Source organism: Falco rusticolus, chromosome 4 (assembly GCF_015220075.1).
Source record: "Falco rusticolus isolate bFalRus1 chromosome 4, bFalRus1.pri, whole genome shotgun sequence".
NCBI lineage: Eukaryota > Metazoa > Chordata > Aves > Falconiformes > Falconidae > Falco > Falco rusticolus.
The window spans coordinates 73,933,389-73,952,134 of record NC_051190.1 but is presented as its reverse complement, the minus strand read 5'-3'; the positions used below and the strand labels follow the sequence as shown (position 1 = coordinate 73,952,134).

At 37.4% G+C, this 18,746-nt stretch overlaps 1 protein-coding gene across 4 annotated transcripts in view; it reads left to right on the top strand.

The window, feature by feature from the left end:
* The first annotated feature begins 640 nt into the window (after positions 1-640).
* The window catches only part of ABCB1 (ATP binding cassette subfamily B member 1), a 54,613-nt gene continuing 36,507 nt past the window's right edge, over positions 641-18,746 (top strand). For 2 of the 4 annotated variants that reach the window (XM_037385154.1, XM_037385157.1), the window contains exons 1-5: positions 10,923-11,029; positions 11,442-11,573; positions 12,354-12,414; positions 13,702-13,849; positions 15,147-15,210. In XM_037385154.1, the coding sequence (XP_037241051.1) occupies positions 11,479-11,573; positions 12,354-12,414; positions 13,702-13,849; positions 15,147-15,210 (368 nt within the window). In that variant the 5' untranslated portion in view covers positions 10,923-11,029; positions 11,442-11,478. Of the gene's footprint in view, positions 826-10,487; positions 10,656-10,922; positions 11,030-11,441; positions 11,574-12,353; positions 12,415-13,701; positions 13,850-15,146; positions 15,211-18,746 lie in introns of those variants that run through there. The other 2 variants (XM_037385155.1, XM_037385156.1) reach the window with 2 other exon arrangements.

Here is an 18,746-nt window from a genome sequence, read left to right as displayed (position 1 = left end):
TTAGTGGGGCTATTCACAGCACAAGTTAGGCAATTATGCACCCATCTTCTTCATGTTTGGTCAGCTAGCTGTCTTCTAATACTCTCTTTTGCATTCAGGCAACTCCTACATGATTGTGTTAATGCACCTATTGAAACAAATCTACTTGAAGTGTATATAGTCCTTTTGATCTACAAGTGTTTATTATCTGGCCACACTATGCTCTCTATGCTGCATCTGTTTACTAGCTTCTATAGTAATTGCCCCTCTGTTTCCTCATTTCTGTGCTGTAATAGTGGCTAGATCTTTGATACCTTGCTTTATATGATTTTCTTTGTTTTGTTTTCAAAATGGGTGTTTCTTCAAATGTTAAGTTTACTGGGACCACCACAACCTTGGCAAAGGCATCTGTTTGACTATTAAAATACTGTTGCTTCTGAATTTTTCCTTTTGTTATGCTTTTACATGACTTGCATGCTATGTTCAGGATTTCCTTTCCATGTTTGATAGACTACCAGATTTCCATTCAGTGTTTGTAGGTCATCTTTGTTCCACGTTGGTAGCCAAACAGTTAAAGCTTGATCTATCCGGCCTAAAACTATTTATAAAGCCAGATCATTTCCTGTAGGTTCCTCTTCTAACATCGTCGGCAGAGCTTGTAGCTGTACTGATCATGCAGAGTGAAGGCAGATAGCTCTTTTTATTTTTCACAGGTGTTGCAGCATATCTAATTGAGGATTTTCCATCCTTTTGATTAAAAACTGGACCTAGCTGTGAACCACACTGAATATCCTGTGTCACGAAGTCAGCAACAGAGCTTTTATCTGGCGAGAGACACATAAACAGGTAAAGGGCGTTTATGTTCTGCTTCAGTGGTTGAAAACCATATAAAGCTGATGATAAAATCTTGTCTTCTACAGAAATCTCTTAGTTTATAAAAGCCAATGTCCCTCCAGCTAACCTAGGGTTCCATACATATCCAATCTGTACTCTTCCAGTGATTATATACTTCAGTGGTGTGTGATATGTACTACTGCAAAATGGCTCTAATGATGTGTTCCCAATGCTCATTGCCTATGCTAATGCTAAACATGGTTTTTTATATGGAATAGAGTTCTTTCCCTCTGATCTTAAGATTCTCAAAGCAAAGTCTGGAATTTTTATTTTATTTCTGTGTTCCTGAAACAGCAGAGTCCCAAGGTCTAGATCAGTAGTGGCCAGCTGAACATGAAAGAGCTTACAGGAATCTGGTTATCGGATGGCCACTGTTTGAACTAGTGCAGTTTTGCTTCTTTCTATTCTTCCTGTTCTGGTTTGTGAGATTTTTTTCACTAATGTGATTAGTGGTTTACCGATTTCTGCGAGTGCACATTCTCACAAAAATGTAAGCAATTCCAAAAGTGAATCTAACACAGGTTTTGCTGTGGGGAGTCATGGACTATCATAGTTTTATCCTTTGGTGATCCCAGCATCACCCTCCCTTTCTGACCTAAAACTCCTTCTGAATATTTCACTTCAGATTGTATCAAGTGAGTTCTGTCATGATTAGCTTTAAAACCTGTGTTTTGAATAATGCTGATTACTACTTAGGCATTTATCCAATATAGTGTGGCCAGCAGGACAATGGAAGTGATTGTCCCCCTGTGCTCAGCACTGGTGAGGCTGCACCAAACTGAACTGTGTTCAGTTTTGGGCCCCTCGCTTTGAGGGTCGTTGAAATGTTGGAGCATGTCCAGAGAAGGGCAAGAAATCTGGTGAAGGGTCTGGAGCACAAGGCTTATGAGGAGCAGCTGAGGGATCTGGGGGTTTTTAGCCCAGAGTGGAGTAGGAGGCTTAAGGAGGGACCTTACCGCTCTCTACAACTACCTGAAAGGAAGTTATAGCAAGGTGGGTGTTGGTCTCTTCTCCCATGTAACAAACAATAGGACAAGAGGAAACGGCCTTAAGTTACACCAGTGGAGGTTAAGATTGGCTGTTAGGAAAAATTTCTTCACTGAAAGGGTGGTCAAGCATTGGAACAGGCTGCCCACTGACGTGGTGGAATCACCACCCTTGGAAGCATTTAAAAAAACATATAGATGTGGTGCTTAGGGACATGGTTCAGTGGTAGACTCGGCAGTCCTGAGCTAACAGTTGGACTTGATGATCTTAAAGGTAATTTCCAGCCTAAATGATACTATGTGTATTCCTGGATTTTCAGTTCTTTTTTCAACATACTAACACATCATTGATGTATGATATGACAGGACACATTTTGATGGTAATTTCATCACCATTTGATACATTTGATCTGAAAGAATTGATTTATATGGATAAAACAATATTGCTTTCCCTCATAAGTAAATGCTTGTTTCTACCAGTTTTGCTTTGCTAGTGGAATTGCAAAGAAAGCATTGGCTAAGTCAGTAACAAAAAAAATCAGTGAGATATTCTGCTTAGTGCTACAAGAATTTCAGGTATGTTTCCAACAACAACAACCTCAGAGGTGCCTACCCTATTTAAGTGTTAAAAATCCACTTTTAGGCTTTTGCCCTTGCTTTTAACCCTGGAAAAAATGGGATGTTTAAGTTACAGGTCTCTGTACTAGGACCTTGCTTTCCAGTAAAATTGTTGATGGTGGGTTGGAGTCCTTCCTCTGGTTCTTGTGGGTGTTGATATTATTTTTGGGAAGGAGAATCTAGACCTTCAATTAATACACAATTGCTATTTTTTCACATTTTATCTTAGACACACGAAACCTGAGGAAATTCTGTTACCCAAATATCCACTGTTTTTGCTTCCTCCGGATTCTTAGTAACAAAGCATCAATGACTTGCAGGAATCACTCCACCCTCACCTCCCACTGTTCGGTCCCAATTCACAAACATCCGTAGCAAAATCTGCAGCTAATCCATTTTGTTTCAGTAAAGCTGTGCCAATAATTCCCTGCTGTTTGTAAGAGGGATCCTCCCATTCCTATACTCAAAAGAAACTCCTGAACTTGACAGCTATTTAACTGCAGGCAGGTATCTTAAAAGTTGCTTGACCATCCTTTATTCATGCATATAATACAAATTTTATCTTTTTTCCACTTTATTGAGTTCCAGCTGGAACAGGTATTCATTGATGAGTATTTATTGACACTATGGTATCAATTCACACCATGGCACTAGTGGTGGTGAATGTTCTTTCCCTGACCACCCAGTACTAATATTGTCACTGGCTATTTGCATTCGTTATACTGGAATTTTACCACTAGATGGGGGCAGGTAGCCTAGTCTTTGTTATCGAGAGGAAGAGATGGTGATCGATGGCTTCACTGAGAGGGACCTCTTATGTTCTGTAGGTTTTGTTCCTTCCTCCTTGTCTTTTTTTTCTTTGGCTTGACAAAACAAGCCAGCAAGGAATTTATGGATTCTATCCTGTTTTCTTATATCTTTGCCTATTTTCCTCAAATTTTACCATATTGCTTTCCTGCAGTCCCATTAGTGTTCCTTAAAGGAAGCTTTTTATCACATTTTCCAAGGGTCTTTTGCAGTTACTGTTACCACCTGTTTTTACATGAAGCGCTAAACTCACAGAAGGCTCTTTTCCCTTTTCGGTTCCTTTTGATCTTTATTTTTAAATGGAGGCTATGTGTTCTTTATGACCATATTTCTGAAAATTACAGTATGTGCAGACTTCCTGTCAGATCCACAGGACTGAGATTTCTTTGCATTCCTTCTTACCTTCATTACCTTGTCCGTTTGTTGAAGCTGAATTTGCAGCTGCTCCTGTTGTGCTTCTGCTTGATTCACAGATCCCAGAATTAATCTTTGTTGCTTAGTCCTTGTACCACTGCTATTTGAAAGGCACTGTGGTTCTATTAACTCAGATACTTCCCCAATCCCAACAGTTTTTCCAGGATTCATATGATTGTACATTCTCAAAGCATTCTTCTAGATGGAACAACTTGCAAGCCAAATCTCCTTTCAGTGCTCAGATAACTGTTCTGAAACATCCACCTACTAAATTTCTTAGAGTAGAATCTTCCTGCAATGTAGCTGATAACCATATTCTACTCTGAGGTAGTGTTTTAAAGGCTGTGCAATCTTTACTAGTTAAGGAAAGCTAATCCTTCAGGCCCCAAAGTCCCATTTTGCAAGTTCTGAATTCAGTGGCCTCAAGGTTTAAGCAATTACTCCTGCTTGCTCTGCAGTCAAGTCAGTTGCTATTGTTACAATGTCCCAAGTTTTAGGAGCAATGTGACCAAGCAGGAGTAGCCAGTGCTATGAGTACTATTTTTGCCACTGTTTTGGTTGTAACTGCATAACTGGATCATAAAAACCTATTTTGTTTTCACATCAACATGAATTTTTAGTATAGTTGTGGGCTGAGTTTCCCATATATCCCTGTTTTATTCTGGATAGATAAATGTTAGCATATTCATTATGTATATATGATAGTTGTGTCCTGGGTGACTGCTATTGAAGTATAAGGGCTCTCTGAGTGTACAGAAATCCATCTGTACAGTATAGCTTTCAAGGTTTTCCCTCAAGTTACTAAATGGTTCACTGCAAAAACTATAAGGTAAACCCAGCAATCAAAAGCAGAGAACCTACTCTTCAATGCCCTAGACGGGTATTATATACCCAGATCAAAAGAAAGACAAAAGTCTGACTGTTTTTATTATCATCTAGATCAAAGTTGATGCAGAACAGAGGGTTTTGGTAACATTTGCCATTTTTTCTACTCGTATTTTGCTTGTATAGAAGATAAATATACATTTTTTCTGTTATTCACCCCTCTTTTTCCATATATTGATATGAATATATGTGAAGAAGAAAGGGGATTTTCATGGGTGAACAATGTCATTATTGCTTTCTTCTATTTCCTATCAGGGTTTAACATTAATGTATGAGTCATCTAATATGGCATACCAACCAAGTCCTTATCTGTATCCAATGTGATCTGTTGGGAGGAGATCAGTGTACTCAGTTTTACCCAGTAGCTATTATTAGAATAGCTACTACAAATACCATGCTAGCACAAAAGATGTTTTCAATGCTACCATAGTAGCGGCACCTAAAAAGAAACAGAATAATAACTTCTACCTAATCTTGGGGTTAAAATGTTTATTGGGATTATCTTACTGTGTGATCCTGGAGTAAGCATTATTCTGCCTGCCTGTCTTCAATCTCTTGGGAACCAAATAAAATTGTCAGGGTGGGTGCCAGATTTCACTGGAACAAGGTGAACTGTAACAAATTAAGTGTGATCACCCAATCTAACCCCCAGTATATGAAAAGACCATACATGCACTCATGACACAATAGACTTATCTTCATTTTTAGACCTTACAGAGGCATGTATGTATTCTTTTCCTGAAAGATCTACCACTCTTAAATAGTTCAGCCTACTTGAAATATAAATATGGGTGAAAATCAATTAGGAAAGTAATTGTGTCCTGTGAAGTGACCCACCACACCAGTATTCCAAAAGAGAATTTGTCAGATATATTTGGGACAAGGTGAAGTGTACCACATTTCAAATAATTTTTGTTCTTGTAAACATATATTTCACATACACATTAGATTTGGACTATTGAATTGGTGTATGAGAAATTCTTCCTGTTCCTGTCACATACAGTAATAGGCACCTTTCTGTACTAATATGTTACCAAGATGTGACATAAATAAACTAGGCAGGTATGTTCTCACTCATGTGCATCATGCCATGGAATGAGTTTTGGTTATAGGACTTGGTGGTGTTCTGGTCACACCTGCTTATAACTGTCAACTCAATGGACCGCTTCATGAACTGATTGCCCCATGAGTGACCACTGCAGAAATAGTCTGTCTTAAAGATGTGGGACAACCTAGCAATATATCTGTCCCTAGACACCATGGAAAATGCTTTAATGTCTTCTGCAAATGGCCCATGATGTGGAATCACTACCAGATCACTTCCTCTAGTAGTCAGATAAAAGGCTTTGCATGCCACCAAGTCCCATAGATACTCGCCAGGGGTAGTTTAAAACAGATCCGTTATCTAAATTCAGTTCTACTTCATAGTACTGACTATACAAGGAACTCCAGAGGATGCTCCCACCGAGGAATCCCTGTGATATTAAATAAGCATACCTTGCCCACAGGGGCAACCTGTGGATCCTTAGGATCTCTAACTTCTACTGGAACAGCATTCCCACTGTGCCAGGCACAGACACTGAATGCAAGGGATATAGACCTTTTCTTACAGTTTGACTAAGTGCTTAAATGAGCTGATTAAAGTTGCTTCCTTGAACATTGTTCTATACTAACAAAATCACTTGCTCACAGTGAACAGCGACATGGAAAACAGGGCTGCTCTGAACACTTTATTCAGTCAGGATGAGCTGTTAGTCATTCATTATTTGTTGTTAACTGTAAAAAGCAATCAAGGAATTACATTTTTTCTCATGACTTTCACACAGGGTCATGTGTCATTGTGTGCAAACAGAATGAAAACTGAGCAGAGGTAGTGACTCAAGGCTGAGTTGGTTGAAGTTGAGAAAGAAATCTAGAGTGCAAAGGGTGAAGAAGTTGGGATACGAGCAGAGATCACTGTGTTCCTTCAATTTTCTCTGATGGTGCTGGAACACTATCCTAAGCCTTGTGGTTCAAGAGTCCCTGTGAACATTGTCTTTTTGTGGAGTCACCCCCCAGTCCTTCTGTCTCTGACCTCCAGCCTTCGTGTCCCGTTCTGTCTGGGAAGTAGACAAGAAACCATTTTGTGATTTCACAGTCCATGAAGGGAAGGGGAGTAAGTGTTGGGAAAGACTCCTGAGGCTTGCTGATTAGTTAAATACTTTGTGTTCGTTCTCTCTACTGTTTATTGGGCAGGAAGTCTCTGTTTACTAATATTAGCCTATGAGTTTGGCCATGCTTAGCACTTCTTATATTTCATTGGTCATACTGCTGGTATGTCACTTTTATACAAATTTTATGCTTAGAAATAAGTAAGAAATAAGTAAAAAGATGAAATTTTAATTTGCAAGGCAGAGTCTACTAAATTAAAGTTTCAGTGGGAAACATGGGAAAAGCTTGTTTTTCCCTTTATATGGATAATATTTGGGAGTAGACCAATAAGCTTTGTTGCAATCAAAATATGTTTTAATGATCTTATGATATGCCAGCTTGTCAGAACTGAAGTAGTTCTGACTGAAAAGAAAGACCAGAGAAAAATGGTATTTCTAACGGGTGAGAAACTAGTTTTGGTTTAGAATACTGGTATAAGTTTAAGTAAAATAATAATATAATTGTAGCATAGATATTAACAAAATTATATCAAGCGCTATAACACTGTACCCTATGATGGCTGCTTAATAAGTATATAAAGTCATTGCTGTGAAGATAGACAGGAAACTTTTTTTTTTTTTTTGAGTCTTTCTAGGACTGGCACTCGTTTAGATTTTTACATAGCAGAGCTGTCAGTGAGAATGTTCTACCGACTTGGGAGGACAAATTCTCTATGCTTTAAAAAGCTTGAAATATGTACGATAAAGCAGTTCAGCTATCAAAAGCTGAAATTTAAGTGCTATGCAGCTGTTTGGCCAATGATGAGGCAACTTGAATTGTACTCATTAGTGACTTGAGAGCCTGTGGCTTGCAAAATAGTTGATGTTTGATAGTCTGAGAACAGATTTATCATAATTCTTGCAGACAAGATACCAGAATAAGTTATGACTCTTGAGCATTTCTGGGTCTCTGAAGAAAACTTTTTTTCAAATATAAGCCAGGCTCCATATTTTTTTTCCTAGAATAAACAAATTATTCTGAGGGAAAATTCCTTTATTCTTAAGAAATACTAGCTATTGTGTATTTATCAGTAGCTGGTTAACACTCTGTAAAATCTTATCTTGTACCCAGGAACTGGAAGCAGTAAATACAAATGATACCTGGTGAAAAAAACCAGTCTGCAGGGAGCCTGACAATTGTAGTAAGCTTAGATAAATGTATCTTGCTTAGGAGCGGTGTAAGTGTGTTTGCTTCTTCCTGAGCTCTTTTGTCCTCTCTGCCACCAGCTGCAGCTGTTGACAGTCCCTGGACTAAACCTGGACTAAAGATGGCTTAGTATAGGAAAAGGAATAAAATCCTAAGGAAAAAGAAGGGATTTAGAAGGTGACAATTGAGTCACGCTGAGGATCTATTCCAAGGGCAGTAGAAACCAGCCCTACCTCACCTCACTGAGAACTTCCTGGCCAGCAAAGACTTTTTCTGTTTCTTATTCAGGGCACTGAGCATACTAACACTCAATTTAGTATTCATTAATTCAGGTTATCTTTTGTGTGTAGTAACTAATCAGTAACTGCTGAATACTTTTGAGTTGCGTCTACTCAGCTTACAAAGGCTTTTTGTGCATGGCAAAAGGTGTCCAAACAGAGTCAGTCTCAGCTGGTGAGGCACACCGAGTGACCGTGGCAGATTTAAATGGCCCTGGGGAGTGCTGCCAGCAGGGCAGGATGTGGCAGTTGGCTACCTGCTTGTAGGTCCAGGGAAGTGCTCCAGGAGAAACCTCCTGTGATGTCTGATGCTTCCACCCAGATAGAACTGCTAAGGAAGGAGACATCAGGTGGTAGGTTGCAACGAGTGCCCAGGCCCTTCTCCTGGAGAAAAAGTAAGTACCTGCATAAGGTGTGCCACAACGATGATCTGTTACATCAGGTGGCAGAGTTGCAGGTAACAGTTGAAAGGCTGCATAGTACTAGAGGAGCTGAGACAGAAATAGATGGTTTTGGAGCAATGCTTCTGTAGTGGACACCACAGAGAACGAGGCACCTTGGATCCTGGTGACCCACAAAAGCAGGGCTCTTCTTCAGTCTCCACCCACCAGCATCACAACTAAAAACAGATAGGAAGCTCTAACAACTTTAACCCATGAGCAAGGCCTACAAGGAGAAACTGTACCAGCTGCACACAGTGGATAACAAAAAAAAAAAAAAAAAAAGTGCCTTGTAGTGGGTGACTCTGTTAAGGGGCTCTGTTAATGCCCGTCTACCAGCCTGACAAGGAATCATGTGAGGTATGCTGCCTTCTGGGAGCTAAGGTTCAAGATGTTGCTGTGAGGGTGCCACAATTCGTCAAGAGCCCAGACTACTGTCCACTGCCACTCTTTCACATGGGCATGAATGACACCGCAAGCCAGAACCTGGGCAGAATCAAGGAAGACTATTATAAAACCCTGGGGGTACAAGTGAAAAATATTGGTGCCCAAGTTACCTTTTCTTCCATTTTATCAGTCAGAGGAAAGAATGCAGCCAGAAGTAGACATGCAATGCAAATCAACTTCAGTTCTGTGCAACTGTGAAGCTTTATCACTGGAAACTCAAAGTACAGAAGCTATACAGAAATAACAGAATTTTGTAGCTTACCTAAGTAGGTGCAAAATACTGTAATTTCCCAGTTTCCCCACTTTTTTAATATCAGTTTGGTTGGTTCCGCTCCTAGTGTGATAAAACTGGCAGTAAAACTCTCTTCTTTGCACTTTATGCAGAAACTCTGGTACAAATTGCTATTCTGATTTATTTCTATTTAACTTTCTTATCATGATGGTGCTCTAATAGCATTAAGACATTTCAATGAGATAACAGAATCTTGGGACAGATCCTGCAGTTTTGTCCATTTTCCCTTTAAGCTGAAACAGTTGTGAAAGACCTGCATATACTCTTACTTTTTTAAATTAACTGACTATTCTCTAGAATCTGTCATTTAACTTTGTTCATGTCCCACTGAAATAATTGGATCAGTCCATTAAGGTCAAGTTCAGCAAAGCACTTAGGCACACAAGTTAAAACCCAAAAGTATCCCGATTAACTGCTCTGAACAGAAGTCTATATAAATATCTCAGGACAACTTTTCATAAGCAGATAATACTTATATTTACTAACCCTTTATATTTTGCCTGACTGACAATGGTAAACTCTAAACTAATCCTCGCTCTGATAAGACTCTGTATTCCAAAACATTGTAAAATACTCGGTTTGGCAAAATTTTGAGATTACAGACGTGCATGACTAAAAGGGACAAAAATTATCTCTTCTGGCTAATTATCAGATTAAGTAAGTTTTGTAAGAGCAAAGTGGTAGGAGACCTACAGAGAAAATCATATAAATCTACTTGGCTTCTAGGACAAGGTTTTTTATTTAACTTTTCATAGATTTTACATCTGTAAAAGTGTTGAATGTATATAGTTTACTATTTACATTGAAATAACAGTTAAGAAGTGCAATTACTTTCTTTTAAATGTTTTAAATTATTTGTTACTATTTTCGTTGAAGTAATGCCTACACATACTGAAAAAAACAATGCATTCCACAATAAAATAAATGGTCCGTTTCGATTTAGAATCTGAACATACATTAAAAAATCAGAAGGGTACTAACTGAGCAGATTTCTGCTAACCATAGGTATTTCCAAACTATTCCTAAACTGAGTCTGAAATTCATGTTGCTGTTCTGCAGCTAGTCAAATGAGAAACAGTATGCACTACAGAAAAATCTTGTTTTCTTTCAGGCTAGATGGGTCATTTTTTTCTGGATTAGACTTAGAAGAAGGGAAAAGAAGCAAAAGAATAAAACACTCCTTTTGTATTGTTTGTTTTCATTTTCACTGTGTATTCAAGAATGGATTCATCTTCAAGTGTAACAGTTACCTGGAGCATTCAGCACCATCTCTAATAAGGTAAAGAGGAATTCCTAGGAGTTTTCAGGGGCATGATTAAGCCAACAGTGGGTAAGGGGAACTTTTCCTGGTAGAAGAATAGACTATTCAGGCTGTGTTCATGAGTGATAATGAAATAAGAGTGTATTTAAGGACTTTGCTAAATATTCCCTTTAGAAAAAGGGAAGCAGAGTCCAAAGTGCATACGCTTTGCTTTTCAAAGTAGGCAAGGCAATGGGAGTGGGGAAAAAAAACAAGAGAAAGCTGTTGATCATCTCTGTGTTACGTAAGAAGAGCAAAGTCCAATCATGCTGCGTGTCCTTAACCATATTAATTCTGCTGATTTTTGAATAATTTTTCAGAGGACTAGATGCAAACCAAGAACAACCTTCACGGTATGTCAAACTTTTTTTAAGAATCAGAGATGATTTATAACATTCATTGATAACTAAAATCAGGAAAATTCCAATTAACTGTATATTCCTTTAAATAAACATTGTTTCTCACTTATTTTATAAATCTGTACTGAACTGCAGAAAATATGATGCTTGTATCATTAAAATGAAATTAAATGAAAGACCAACAATTATCAGACAGATACAAATACAAAATAGAGATATTTGTAAACAAACTCAAAACACCTGGACTTGTTTCAACATATTTATATTTGCCCATTGCAAGGATTCATTTGCAATGTATGGCATTAACAACTTTATTGATTGTAATAAGTTTCTATATTCTTCTTTCTTACAAATGTTCATTGAGATTACAGTCCTTGGCTTAATGGTTGTATATTTCTTGGTCAAGTGTTATTTTGCAGGCAGTTATCTTGAATAAATTTAAAATGCATTCTGAAGATGAAAAGAAGCAGTATGCTGCAGATAGAAATAGTAATGAGATCACTGCATCCAGCCAGGGTCAGGAATCTGAAGACAAACCGTAAGTACTCTTCAACATTGTAAACATGTTCTGTATTGAAGCTTATAAAATTACATTATCTTCCTTTAGATTTTATTTTATATTTTAATTTTTTTAAAATTTATTTTATTTTATCAGGAAAGCCTAATAACAGAAAGCTTTGTATCATCTTGAGAATAGCATTGATTGACATATTCATTTGGCACAGAAGGATTTTTTAGCTTTTTCTTTTAAAGACTAAATGTCCACAGTGTTGACTACAGTTTATTGAAAAACAATTTTAAAATATGACAGAAATGATGTTAGAATGAACATCTTGGGTACAGCTACATCAACAGCTAAAAATTTTGTATGTAAAGAAAGTACGGCAGGGAATCAGTATTTTACATACCTTGAACATTTTTTTTATTCCTCATCCCCTATGTGCCAAATTTTGATTTGTAAGTTATCTTCCTCTTTCCCTTTTTAAAAGCTATATATTGCATCAGTTCACAACTTCCCTGATCCGATAATGGAACTACCAGCCCTTGGAGGTGGTGTTTCACCCTTGAGAGGGGTGAACTGGGAAAAGCTTGACTTATGTTTACAGCAGTCAGGGGCTGATGCTATTTATGTACTTGGAGGTTTAAATAAAAACATCCTAAAAATGCTCAATAAATCACATAAGTTTTACACAAAATTGTTTCCTGTAAAATTATTTAATGATTAGATTTTAATTGAATTTCATTAACATATTGCATTTAGGTTTAGTATATTTAAAAAGTAACAATATTTCACAGAAATACTATCTTACCTTTTAAGCAAGGAAAAGAAGAAGAAGAAGAAAGTGGAAAAGGCTAAGATGGTCAGCCCATTCACACTGGTAAGATTTATTCTCTGTACGTGTGTACATATATACATGCATGTGCATTTCAAAGTGTAAACAAAAAATGGTTAAAATTATGTTAGAGTACTGCATATACAGTCTTGTCTCTACCAAATACTTTGATACTACAGAATGTTGGATATAGTATAGCAATCAAGCAGTTATTTTTGTGGATGGAGTTTTATTGAAGAAACTGTTATTACTCATATGGTTTCTTAGGAGTCTTTCTTTAGGAAGTGATCATGCTAAACACACCTGTACTAGATTTTTGTTTGTGAAAGGTAGGGATTTCCATGTTCAGTTATTTCTCCCAATGCAATGAAAAGGGCATCTCTATACCTAAGATTATGTGTGGTCTTGTCCTCTAAATTACCTGAGTCAGATACTAATCACACAAATTAGCCCATTAATCATATTCAGTCATGTGAGTCAACAGTAAAGGGTAATTCCATAGTACTGATGAGACATGATTAAAAATTGTGTGCTAAAAAGTACTTTAAATTCCAGAAAAAAATTAATTTTTGTAGATTTTAAGAAAGACAATCTGTTAATGCTTAATCAAAGTAAATCCTAGGTCCTTTTTTAGTAATCCGTAAATGTTTTACATTTTGTAGGTTTAGTGTGCATAATGTGCAGCAATGATATGGCAAATAACAGAAATAAAACTATAGCCCATGATGCTGGCTAATGCCCAGTTTCTGTGCTTTGCTATACCTGTTTGCACCTGTGCAGTTACATTATACCAGTACAATTTAAAACAGTGAACTTAGTATTTTACAGTACAGAATAAAGCCAATGATTTTGTAACATATGAGCTCAAAATTTATGAACTTCAATGGCAAGAGATGTTTAGAATTTCAATATGTTTTGATAATGTCTGATACATTAGGAACAGTTTTTCTAACTGCATAATAATGAATTTACAGTAAAAGTTATAACTGCCTTAATTATCACAACACCATTTAAATTTCTTATAATTTGAACTTTAAACGGCAAACTTAAAGGCAAATTTCTTACACCTTGTTTTCATATGGCCTTTCTTACTCAGGTGCAGATATTGATGCATTAAAATAGTATACTTCTCTGGTTTTGGGACTTTATAGTATAAAAGTGTTTTTATTAGAAGGATTTATTCCTGTACCTTTTATTTGTTTTGTAAACTTATTTTCTAAGCAAGGTTGTAGTTTTGTAACACTAGGTGTACAACTGATAGCTTTTCTTGACTTCATAAATGTAACATTATATTAACATTCTAATAACACAGAACTAATTTCTCACTCACAGTTTCGATACTCCAGTTGGTCAGATAAATTGCTAATGACACTAGGAACTCTGCTGGCAATAGCCCATGGAAGCAGTCTCCCTATTGCAATGGTAATTTTTGGTGATATGACTGATAGCTTTGTTGCTTCTGGAGACTCAAATGTTCCAGGTAAGAACATATCTGCTATGAAGAGAATAATGGCTCATATTTGGAAAAGAGTTGGGGAGATTCAAGCATCTTGAGAGGGACGTACGGATATCAGAAACCCCGACCTGCTACTATACTATAATGCAAATTAGCAGTTCTTGTGTTTGTTGTAATAGAGATGCACTATGGAATTTTTCTTGCTCCTAATTCTTAGTTTCTGCATTAATAGGTTTTATTTTTAATTTTTTTTTCAAATTATTGGTTCCAGTGCACATCCAACAACTGCTGTGGTTGTGATAATACAAAAAGACTAGTTTTCCATCTCCTCAGTGTGAGTTCCTGTAGATTCCCTTGCATCAAATCTGACAATTATTGTTCAGTAGATGAAGCAGATCAGTAAGTAGATTCAACAGAAAATTTGCTACCAAAAATGAAAGTAGTAGTTTTGTCTTGGATCAATTTGTTGAACTGCCGAATCAGCAGTATGAAATCAAACACAAAGGAGGGCAGGCATGCACTGCTGGAAACAGCAGGGAGGAGTGATACCGTCACTTTTGTACCAACTCACAATTAGACCAGATTACGTTTTCCTCTGAACATCACACATTAGATGTTAAGCTTGTGAACAGGTTTGTTGCCTGAAATATTATCTAATAAAATTTTACTAAACATTTTAATAAGTCTATGATGATACAGAAAGAATAAGATATGATTATTTTCTGTCCTGCATCAGTTTTAGCTCTTCTGCTAGAAGACAGAAATACAGGCCTTTATCAGAATAAGTAATTTATGATTTACTCCTTCCTAAGTACAGTAACTTTATCAGATTTTTACGGTGCAAATGCAAAATGCTGCACCTGTAGCCTTCTCAAGACATTTGTCATTGGGGCAGTAAAATTTTAGGGCCAACACAAACATTATAGCCAATTTTTTCATAACAAGTTAAGCTATCTACAGTTACTGATTTGATGTCAATGTCTAGGCCTGTATTTTTAAAGGGTTTTGGCATTATACAAATGCCCTATATTTTCAAAAAAGGAAAAGCCCAACTGAGCATTTAATTAATGGTCAGGAATACCTTTTAATCTCAAGTTACACCAATATAGTTTTGCAGTCAGTGGAGTTACGACTAACCTCATATTAGTGTAATTGTTGTTTTTGAATAGGTAGAAGTTTGAAATCATCACATTCCTCCTTTCATTAAAATGAGCTTGATTCAAAAGGAGGTGTAGCAACTCCAAAAGTTGCTGAACAGCATGTAGGAAAACAAATTTGTTAATACTTGCTCTATTAAAAGCATTTACTCTTTCTTTCTAAGGAAACGTTTCTGCAGAAAATTCCTCTTCAAATATTCTTGGCAAGCTGGAAGAAGATATGACACGGTAATTAGAAATTGGTATTTCCACTTCTTTTTTAAATGTAGACACACTTTTCTAGTCAAGCCATTCTTCTCCCACAGATGTTTTGCATACTTTAAACAAGATAAAAACAATGGTTGTTTGAGTAATGTATGCAACTGAAGATTTGTGCATGGGATTATTGGAGGCACTGGAGGATTCTTGAACATCCCTAGCCATTCCCAACAACTTCCTGTAATCTCTTGCTCTCACTGTTCCCATCCCCTTTTCAGGGGTGCTCTGTGACACAATGCCATCTGCTTTTCCTTACTTCTTCTTTCTCTTCCTCTGAGTTTATAAACAGTAATTGTTATGCTAAAAAATTATATTGATTATCATCCACCAGTTCCTTGAACTATGATATGAACTATGACCTATTTACTGACAAAAAGTAGAGGTATAGTTGCCAGATAGTACCTGCTTTGCTGCTGAAGCATCAAGTTTAACTAAATTATCTGGACTACAGAAAATATGGAGTTAGATTATAAGCAACCTTAAATCTAGCACTCTAGAGCTGGCAATGGCAGAGGGCAGCAGTCAGTAGGTTCTTCTGCTGCAAAGCTTCATAAAGAAAAGGTCATATAAGCAGAAACATCAGCTGCCAACAGATGTGTTTTGTGAAGGGGCTTTATTAGCCACTGCCCATAGACTTGGTTTATGCAGGATGTCTAAAGTTCATGTGCAATTTCTTCTACCACTTTGGCTTCTTCAGGCTGAAGTCTGTTCCTCATTGGGTAGTGAAAAACATCTGACATGTCATGAAAAACATCTGACATGTCAGGAATGCTGATGTGGTCCTCAAGGCAATTGTCTTTTGTAAGGAGGAGGAGATAAGAGATCTGCTGTAGTAACTCTTGCTGCTTTGTATTGAAGTGCATTTCATCTCTGGTAACAGTGGACTGTAAACTTATAGGTCATTTAGATTAAGTAGTTAAGTTTCTAATAAAAAAGTTATTTATCCTAAAATAAATGAGCAAGAGCTAGTTAGGAAAAGGCTGTTACTGAGAAATGAAGAATTTGCATGTAAGGACAATGAACTGGCAGGGAATTGGCAATTATGTTTTACAAGAGAGTATGACACACAGCTACTTGCTCCCAGATTTCTGTCAGTTAGTCTCTGACATGAATGCAAATAATGCATACATACCTTCAGCAAAATTTACTTGTGCCCAGTGATTTAAAAGCAAATTTGAAGGCAAAATTGCAGAACAAAATAATTCATGCATGGGTTGTCATGCCTAGTTGCACAACTTTTTTAAAGTCTGTCTTATATTTATTCTAAGGGAACTTTAAAAATACTTGTTCTTATTACATATGCAATTATGGAATACCTTTTCTGAAATTCACTAAGATCTTAGTCTCCAGCATATAGTTTTATAAAGTCTCATATAAACAGCAATTTCTGTTAATATGTAAAATTAGATCATTTAAATTTGAGTGTTCTGATATTCTTGCAAATGTAAAAAATACCCGATTTAGTTTCCTTATAGCAGTTAATTACTCTTTATATTTCAACCTGCCTAATTAACCCTTTCTAGTAACTGATCTTATGGTTGGATTGCCTTTAAAACTGTCACTTGCTTTTATTAATTTCTCTTAATTTTAAAGATATTTGTGTTAGCGTTTTCATTTCTGCTTTGAAATGAAAGTAATGACAGTTTTAAAATCAACATATTTTCTTTTTTCTACTCAAGCATATCTAAACTGTATTTTAAGAGCAGGATGTACTAGAATTACACAAGGTATTACTGACCCTTATAGCATAAGAGTAGTGTGTAAATCAATGTGTCATTCATAAGTCTTTTAGACCAACAACCAATGAGAACAATTTTTGATTAATGGTTTGGAGTTCTTTTAATCTCTGAACTCTCATCACATCATCCCAACTAAAACCTGTAGGAATACTCCCATTGTCCTCAGTGGGCTATTGTCTAGGAGTCACTACTGCTTGAAGAACAAAGGGTACTGGAAAACAGACAAGCTGACACAAAGGAAACGTAAATGTGAATATAGATCGACATCAACATCTAAATGTTGAGAACTGCCTGTTCTCACAACCCTAAGTGATGGTCTGTGTGAGGGAGGTCCATGATGGACCCTTTGCTGGCTAAGGCCGAGCTGACCAGCAACAGTGGTAGTGCCTCTGTGGTAACATACGTTAGAAGAGGGGGAAAGTTACATGAGAGAACAACTCTGCAGACACCAGGTCAGTGCAGAAGGAGGCAGGAGCAGCTCCAGGTGCTGGAGCAGAGATTCCCCTGCAGCCCATAGTGAAGCCCCTGGTGAGGCGGGCTGTGCCCCTCAGCCCAGGGAGGTCCATGGTGGAGCAGACACCCACCTGTAGCCCGTGGAGAATTCCACATCAGAGCAGCTGGATGCCTGAAGAAGGCTGTGACCTTGCAGAGAGCCTGTGAACCTCTGGACAGAGAGAAGCTCACACTGGAGCGGGTTTGCTGGAGGACCTTTTGACCCAGTGAGGGACTTACACTGGAGCAGTCTGTTCCTGAAGGACTCTGGGTAAAGGACCCACGCTGGAGCAGTTCATAAAGAACTGCAGCCCATAAGAAAGATTCATGCTGGAGAAGTTCATGGAGAACTGTCTCCTGTGGAAGAGACCCCCCGCTGGAGCAGGGAAAGAGTGTGAGGAGTCCCCCCTGCGGAAGAAGGAGCAGCAGAAACAACTACAGCAAAACTGGCTGCAACCCCCATACCCTGTTGCCCTACTCTACTGAGGGGGACGAGGTAGAGAAATTAGAAGTAAAGTTAAGCCCAGGAAGAAGGGAGGGGTGGGGGGAAGGTCTTTTTAAGATTTGATTTTATTTCTTATTATTTTACTCTTATTTGATGGGGAAAATAATTTAATTTATTACCAAAGTTGAGTCTGTTTTGCCCATGACATGATTGGTGAATGATTTCTCCCTGTCCTTATCTCAACCCATGAACTTTTTGCTATATTTTTCTCTCCCCTGTCCAGCTGAGGAAGAGGAGTGATAGAGCGTCTTTGGTGAGCACCTGGCATCTAGCCAGGATCAACCACAAACATCATGCATGCCACCTTGTCTTTTAGAGAGGAACTCTGAAAGTACGAATATTAGTAAAAACCAGCCCAAGTTTCTCTTTAGAAACAAATTCTTGAATGAAGAATGTATTACTTATTAGCAGTACAGGAATAGGTTCACTTTTCTAAGGTTTCTAGGTAAAGCCTTGAGTTAGTGTGTTCACTGGTTTGAAGAAACTGTTTGTAGTCCCTCCTTGATTCTCCAAGAACAGTTGTCAGCAGCTCAAATAATAACAAAAACTGTTTACAAGGACAAAGTTCTCACACAGGTGTGTTGAAGTACTGATCTATACACATGGACTTAGTTGTGTTTGTTACTCAAACCAGTTTGCCTAAAAGCTAACTATTTCTTAAAAGAAAAAGAAACATTATTTTATAATGCAGTGAGCATTTACTGTCTGTTAAGTTTCAGCAGTGAATTTATAGAATATATTTCATCAATGTGGAATCTGGCAAAGATACA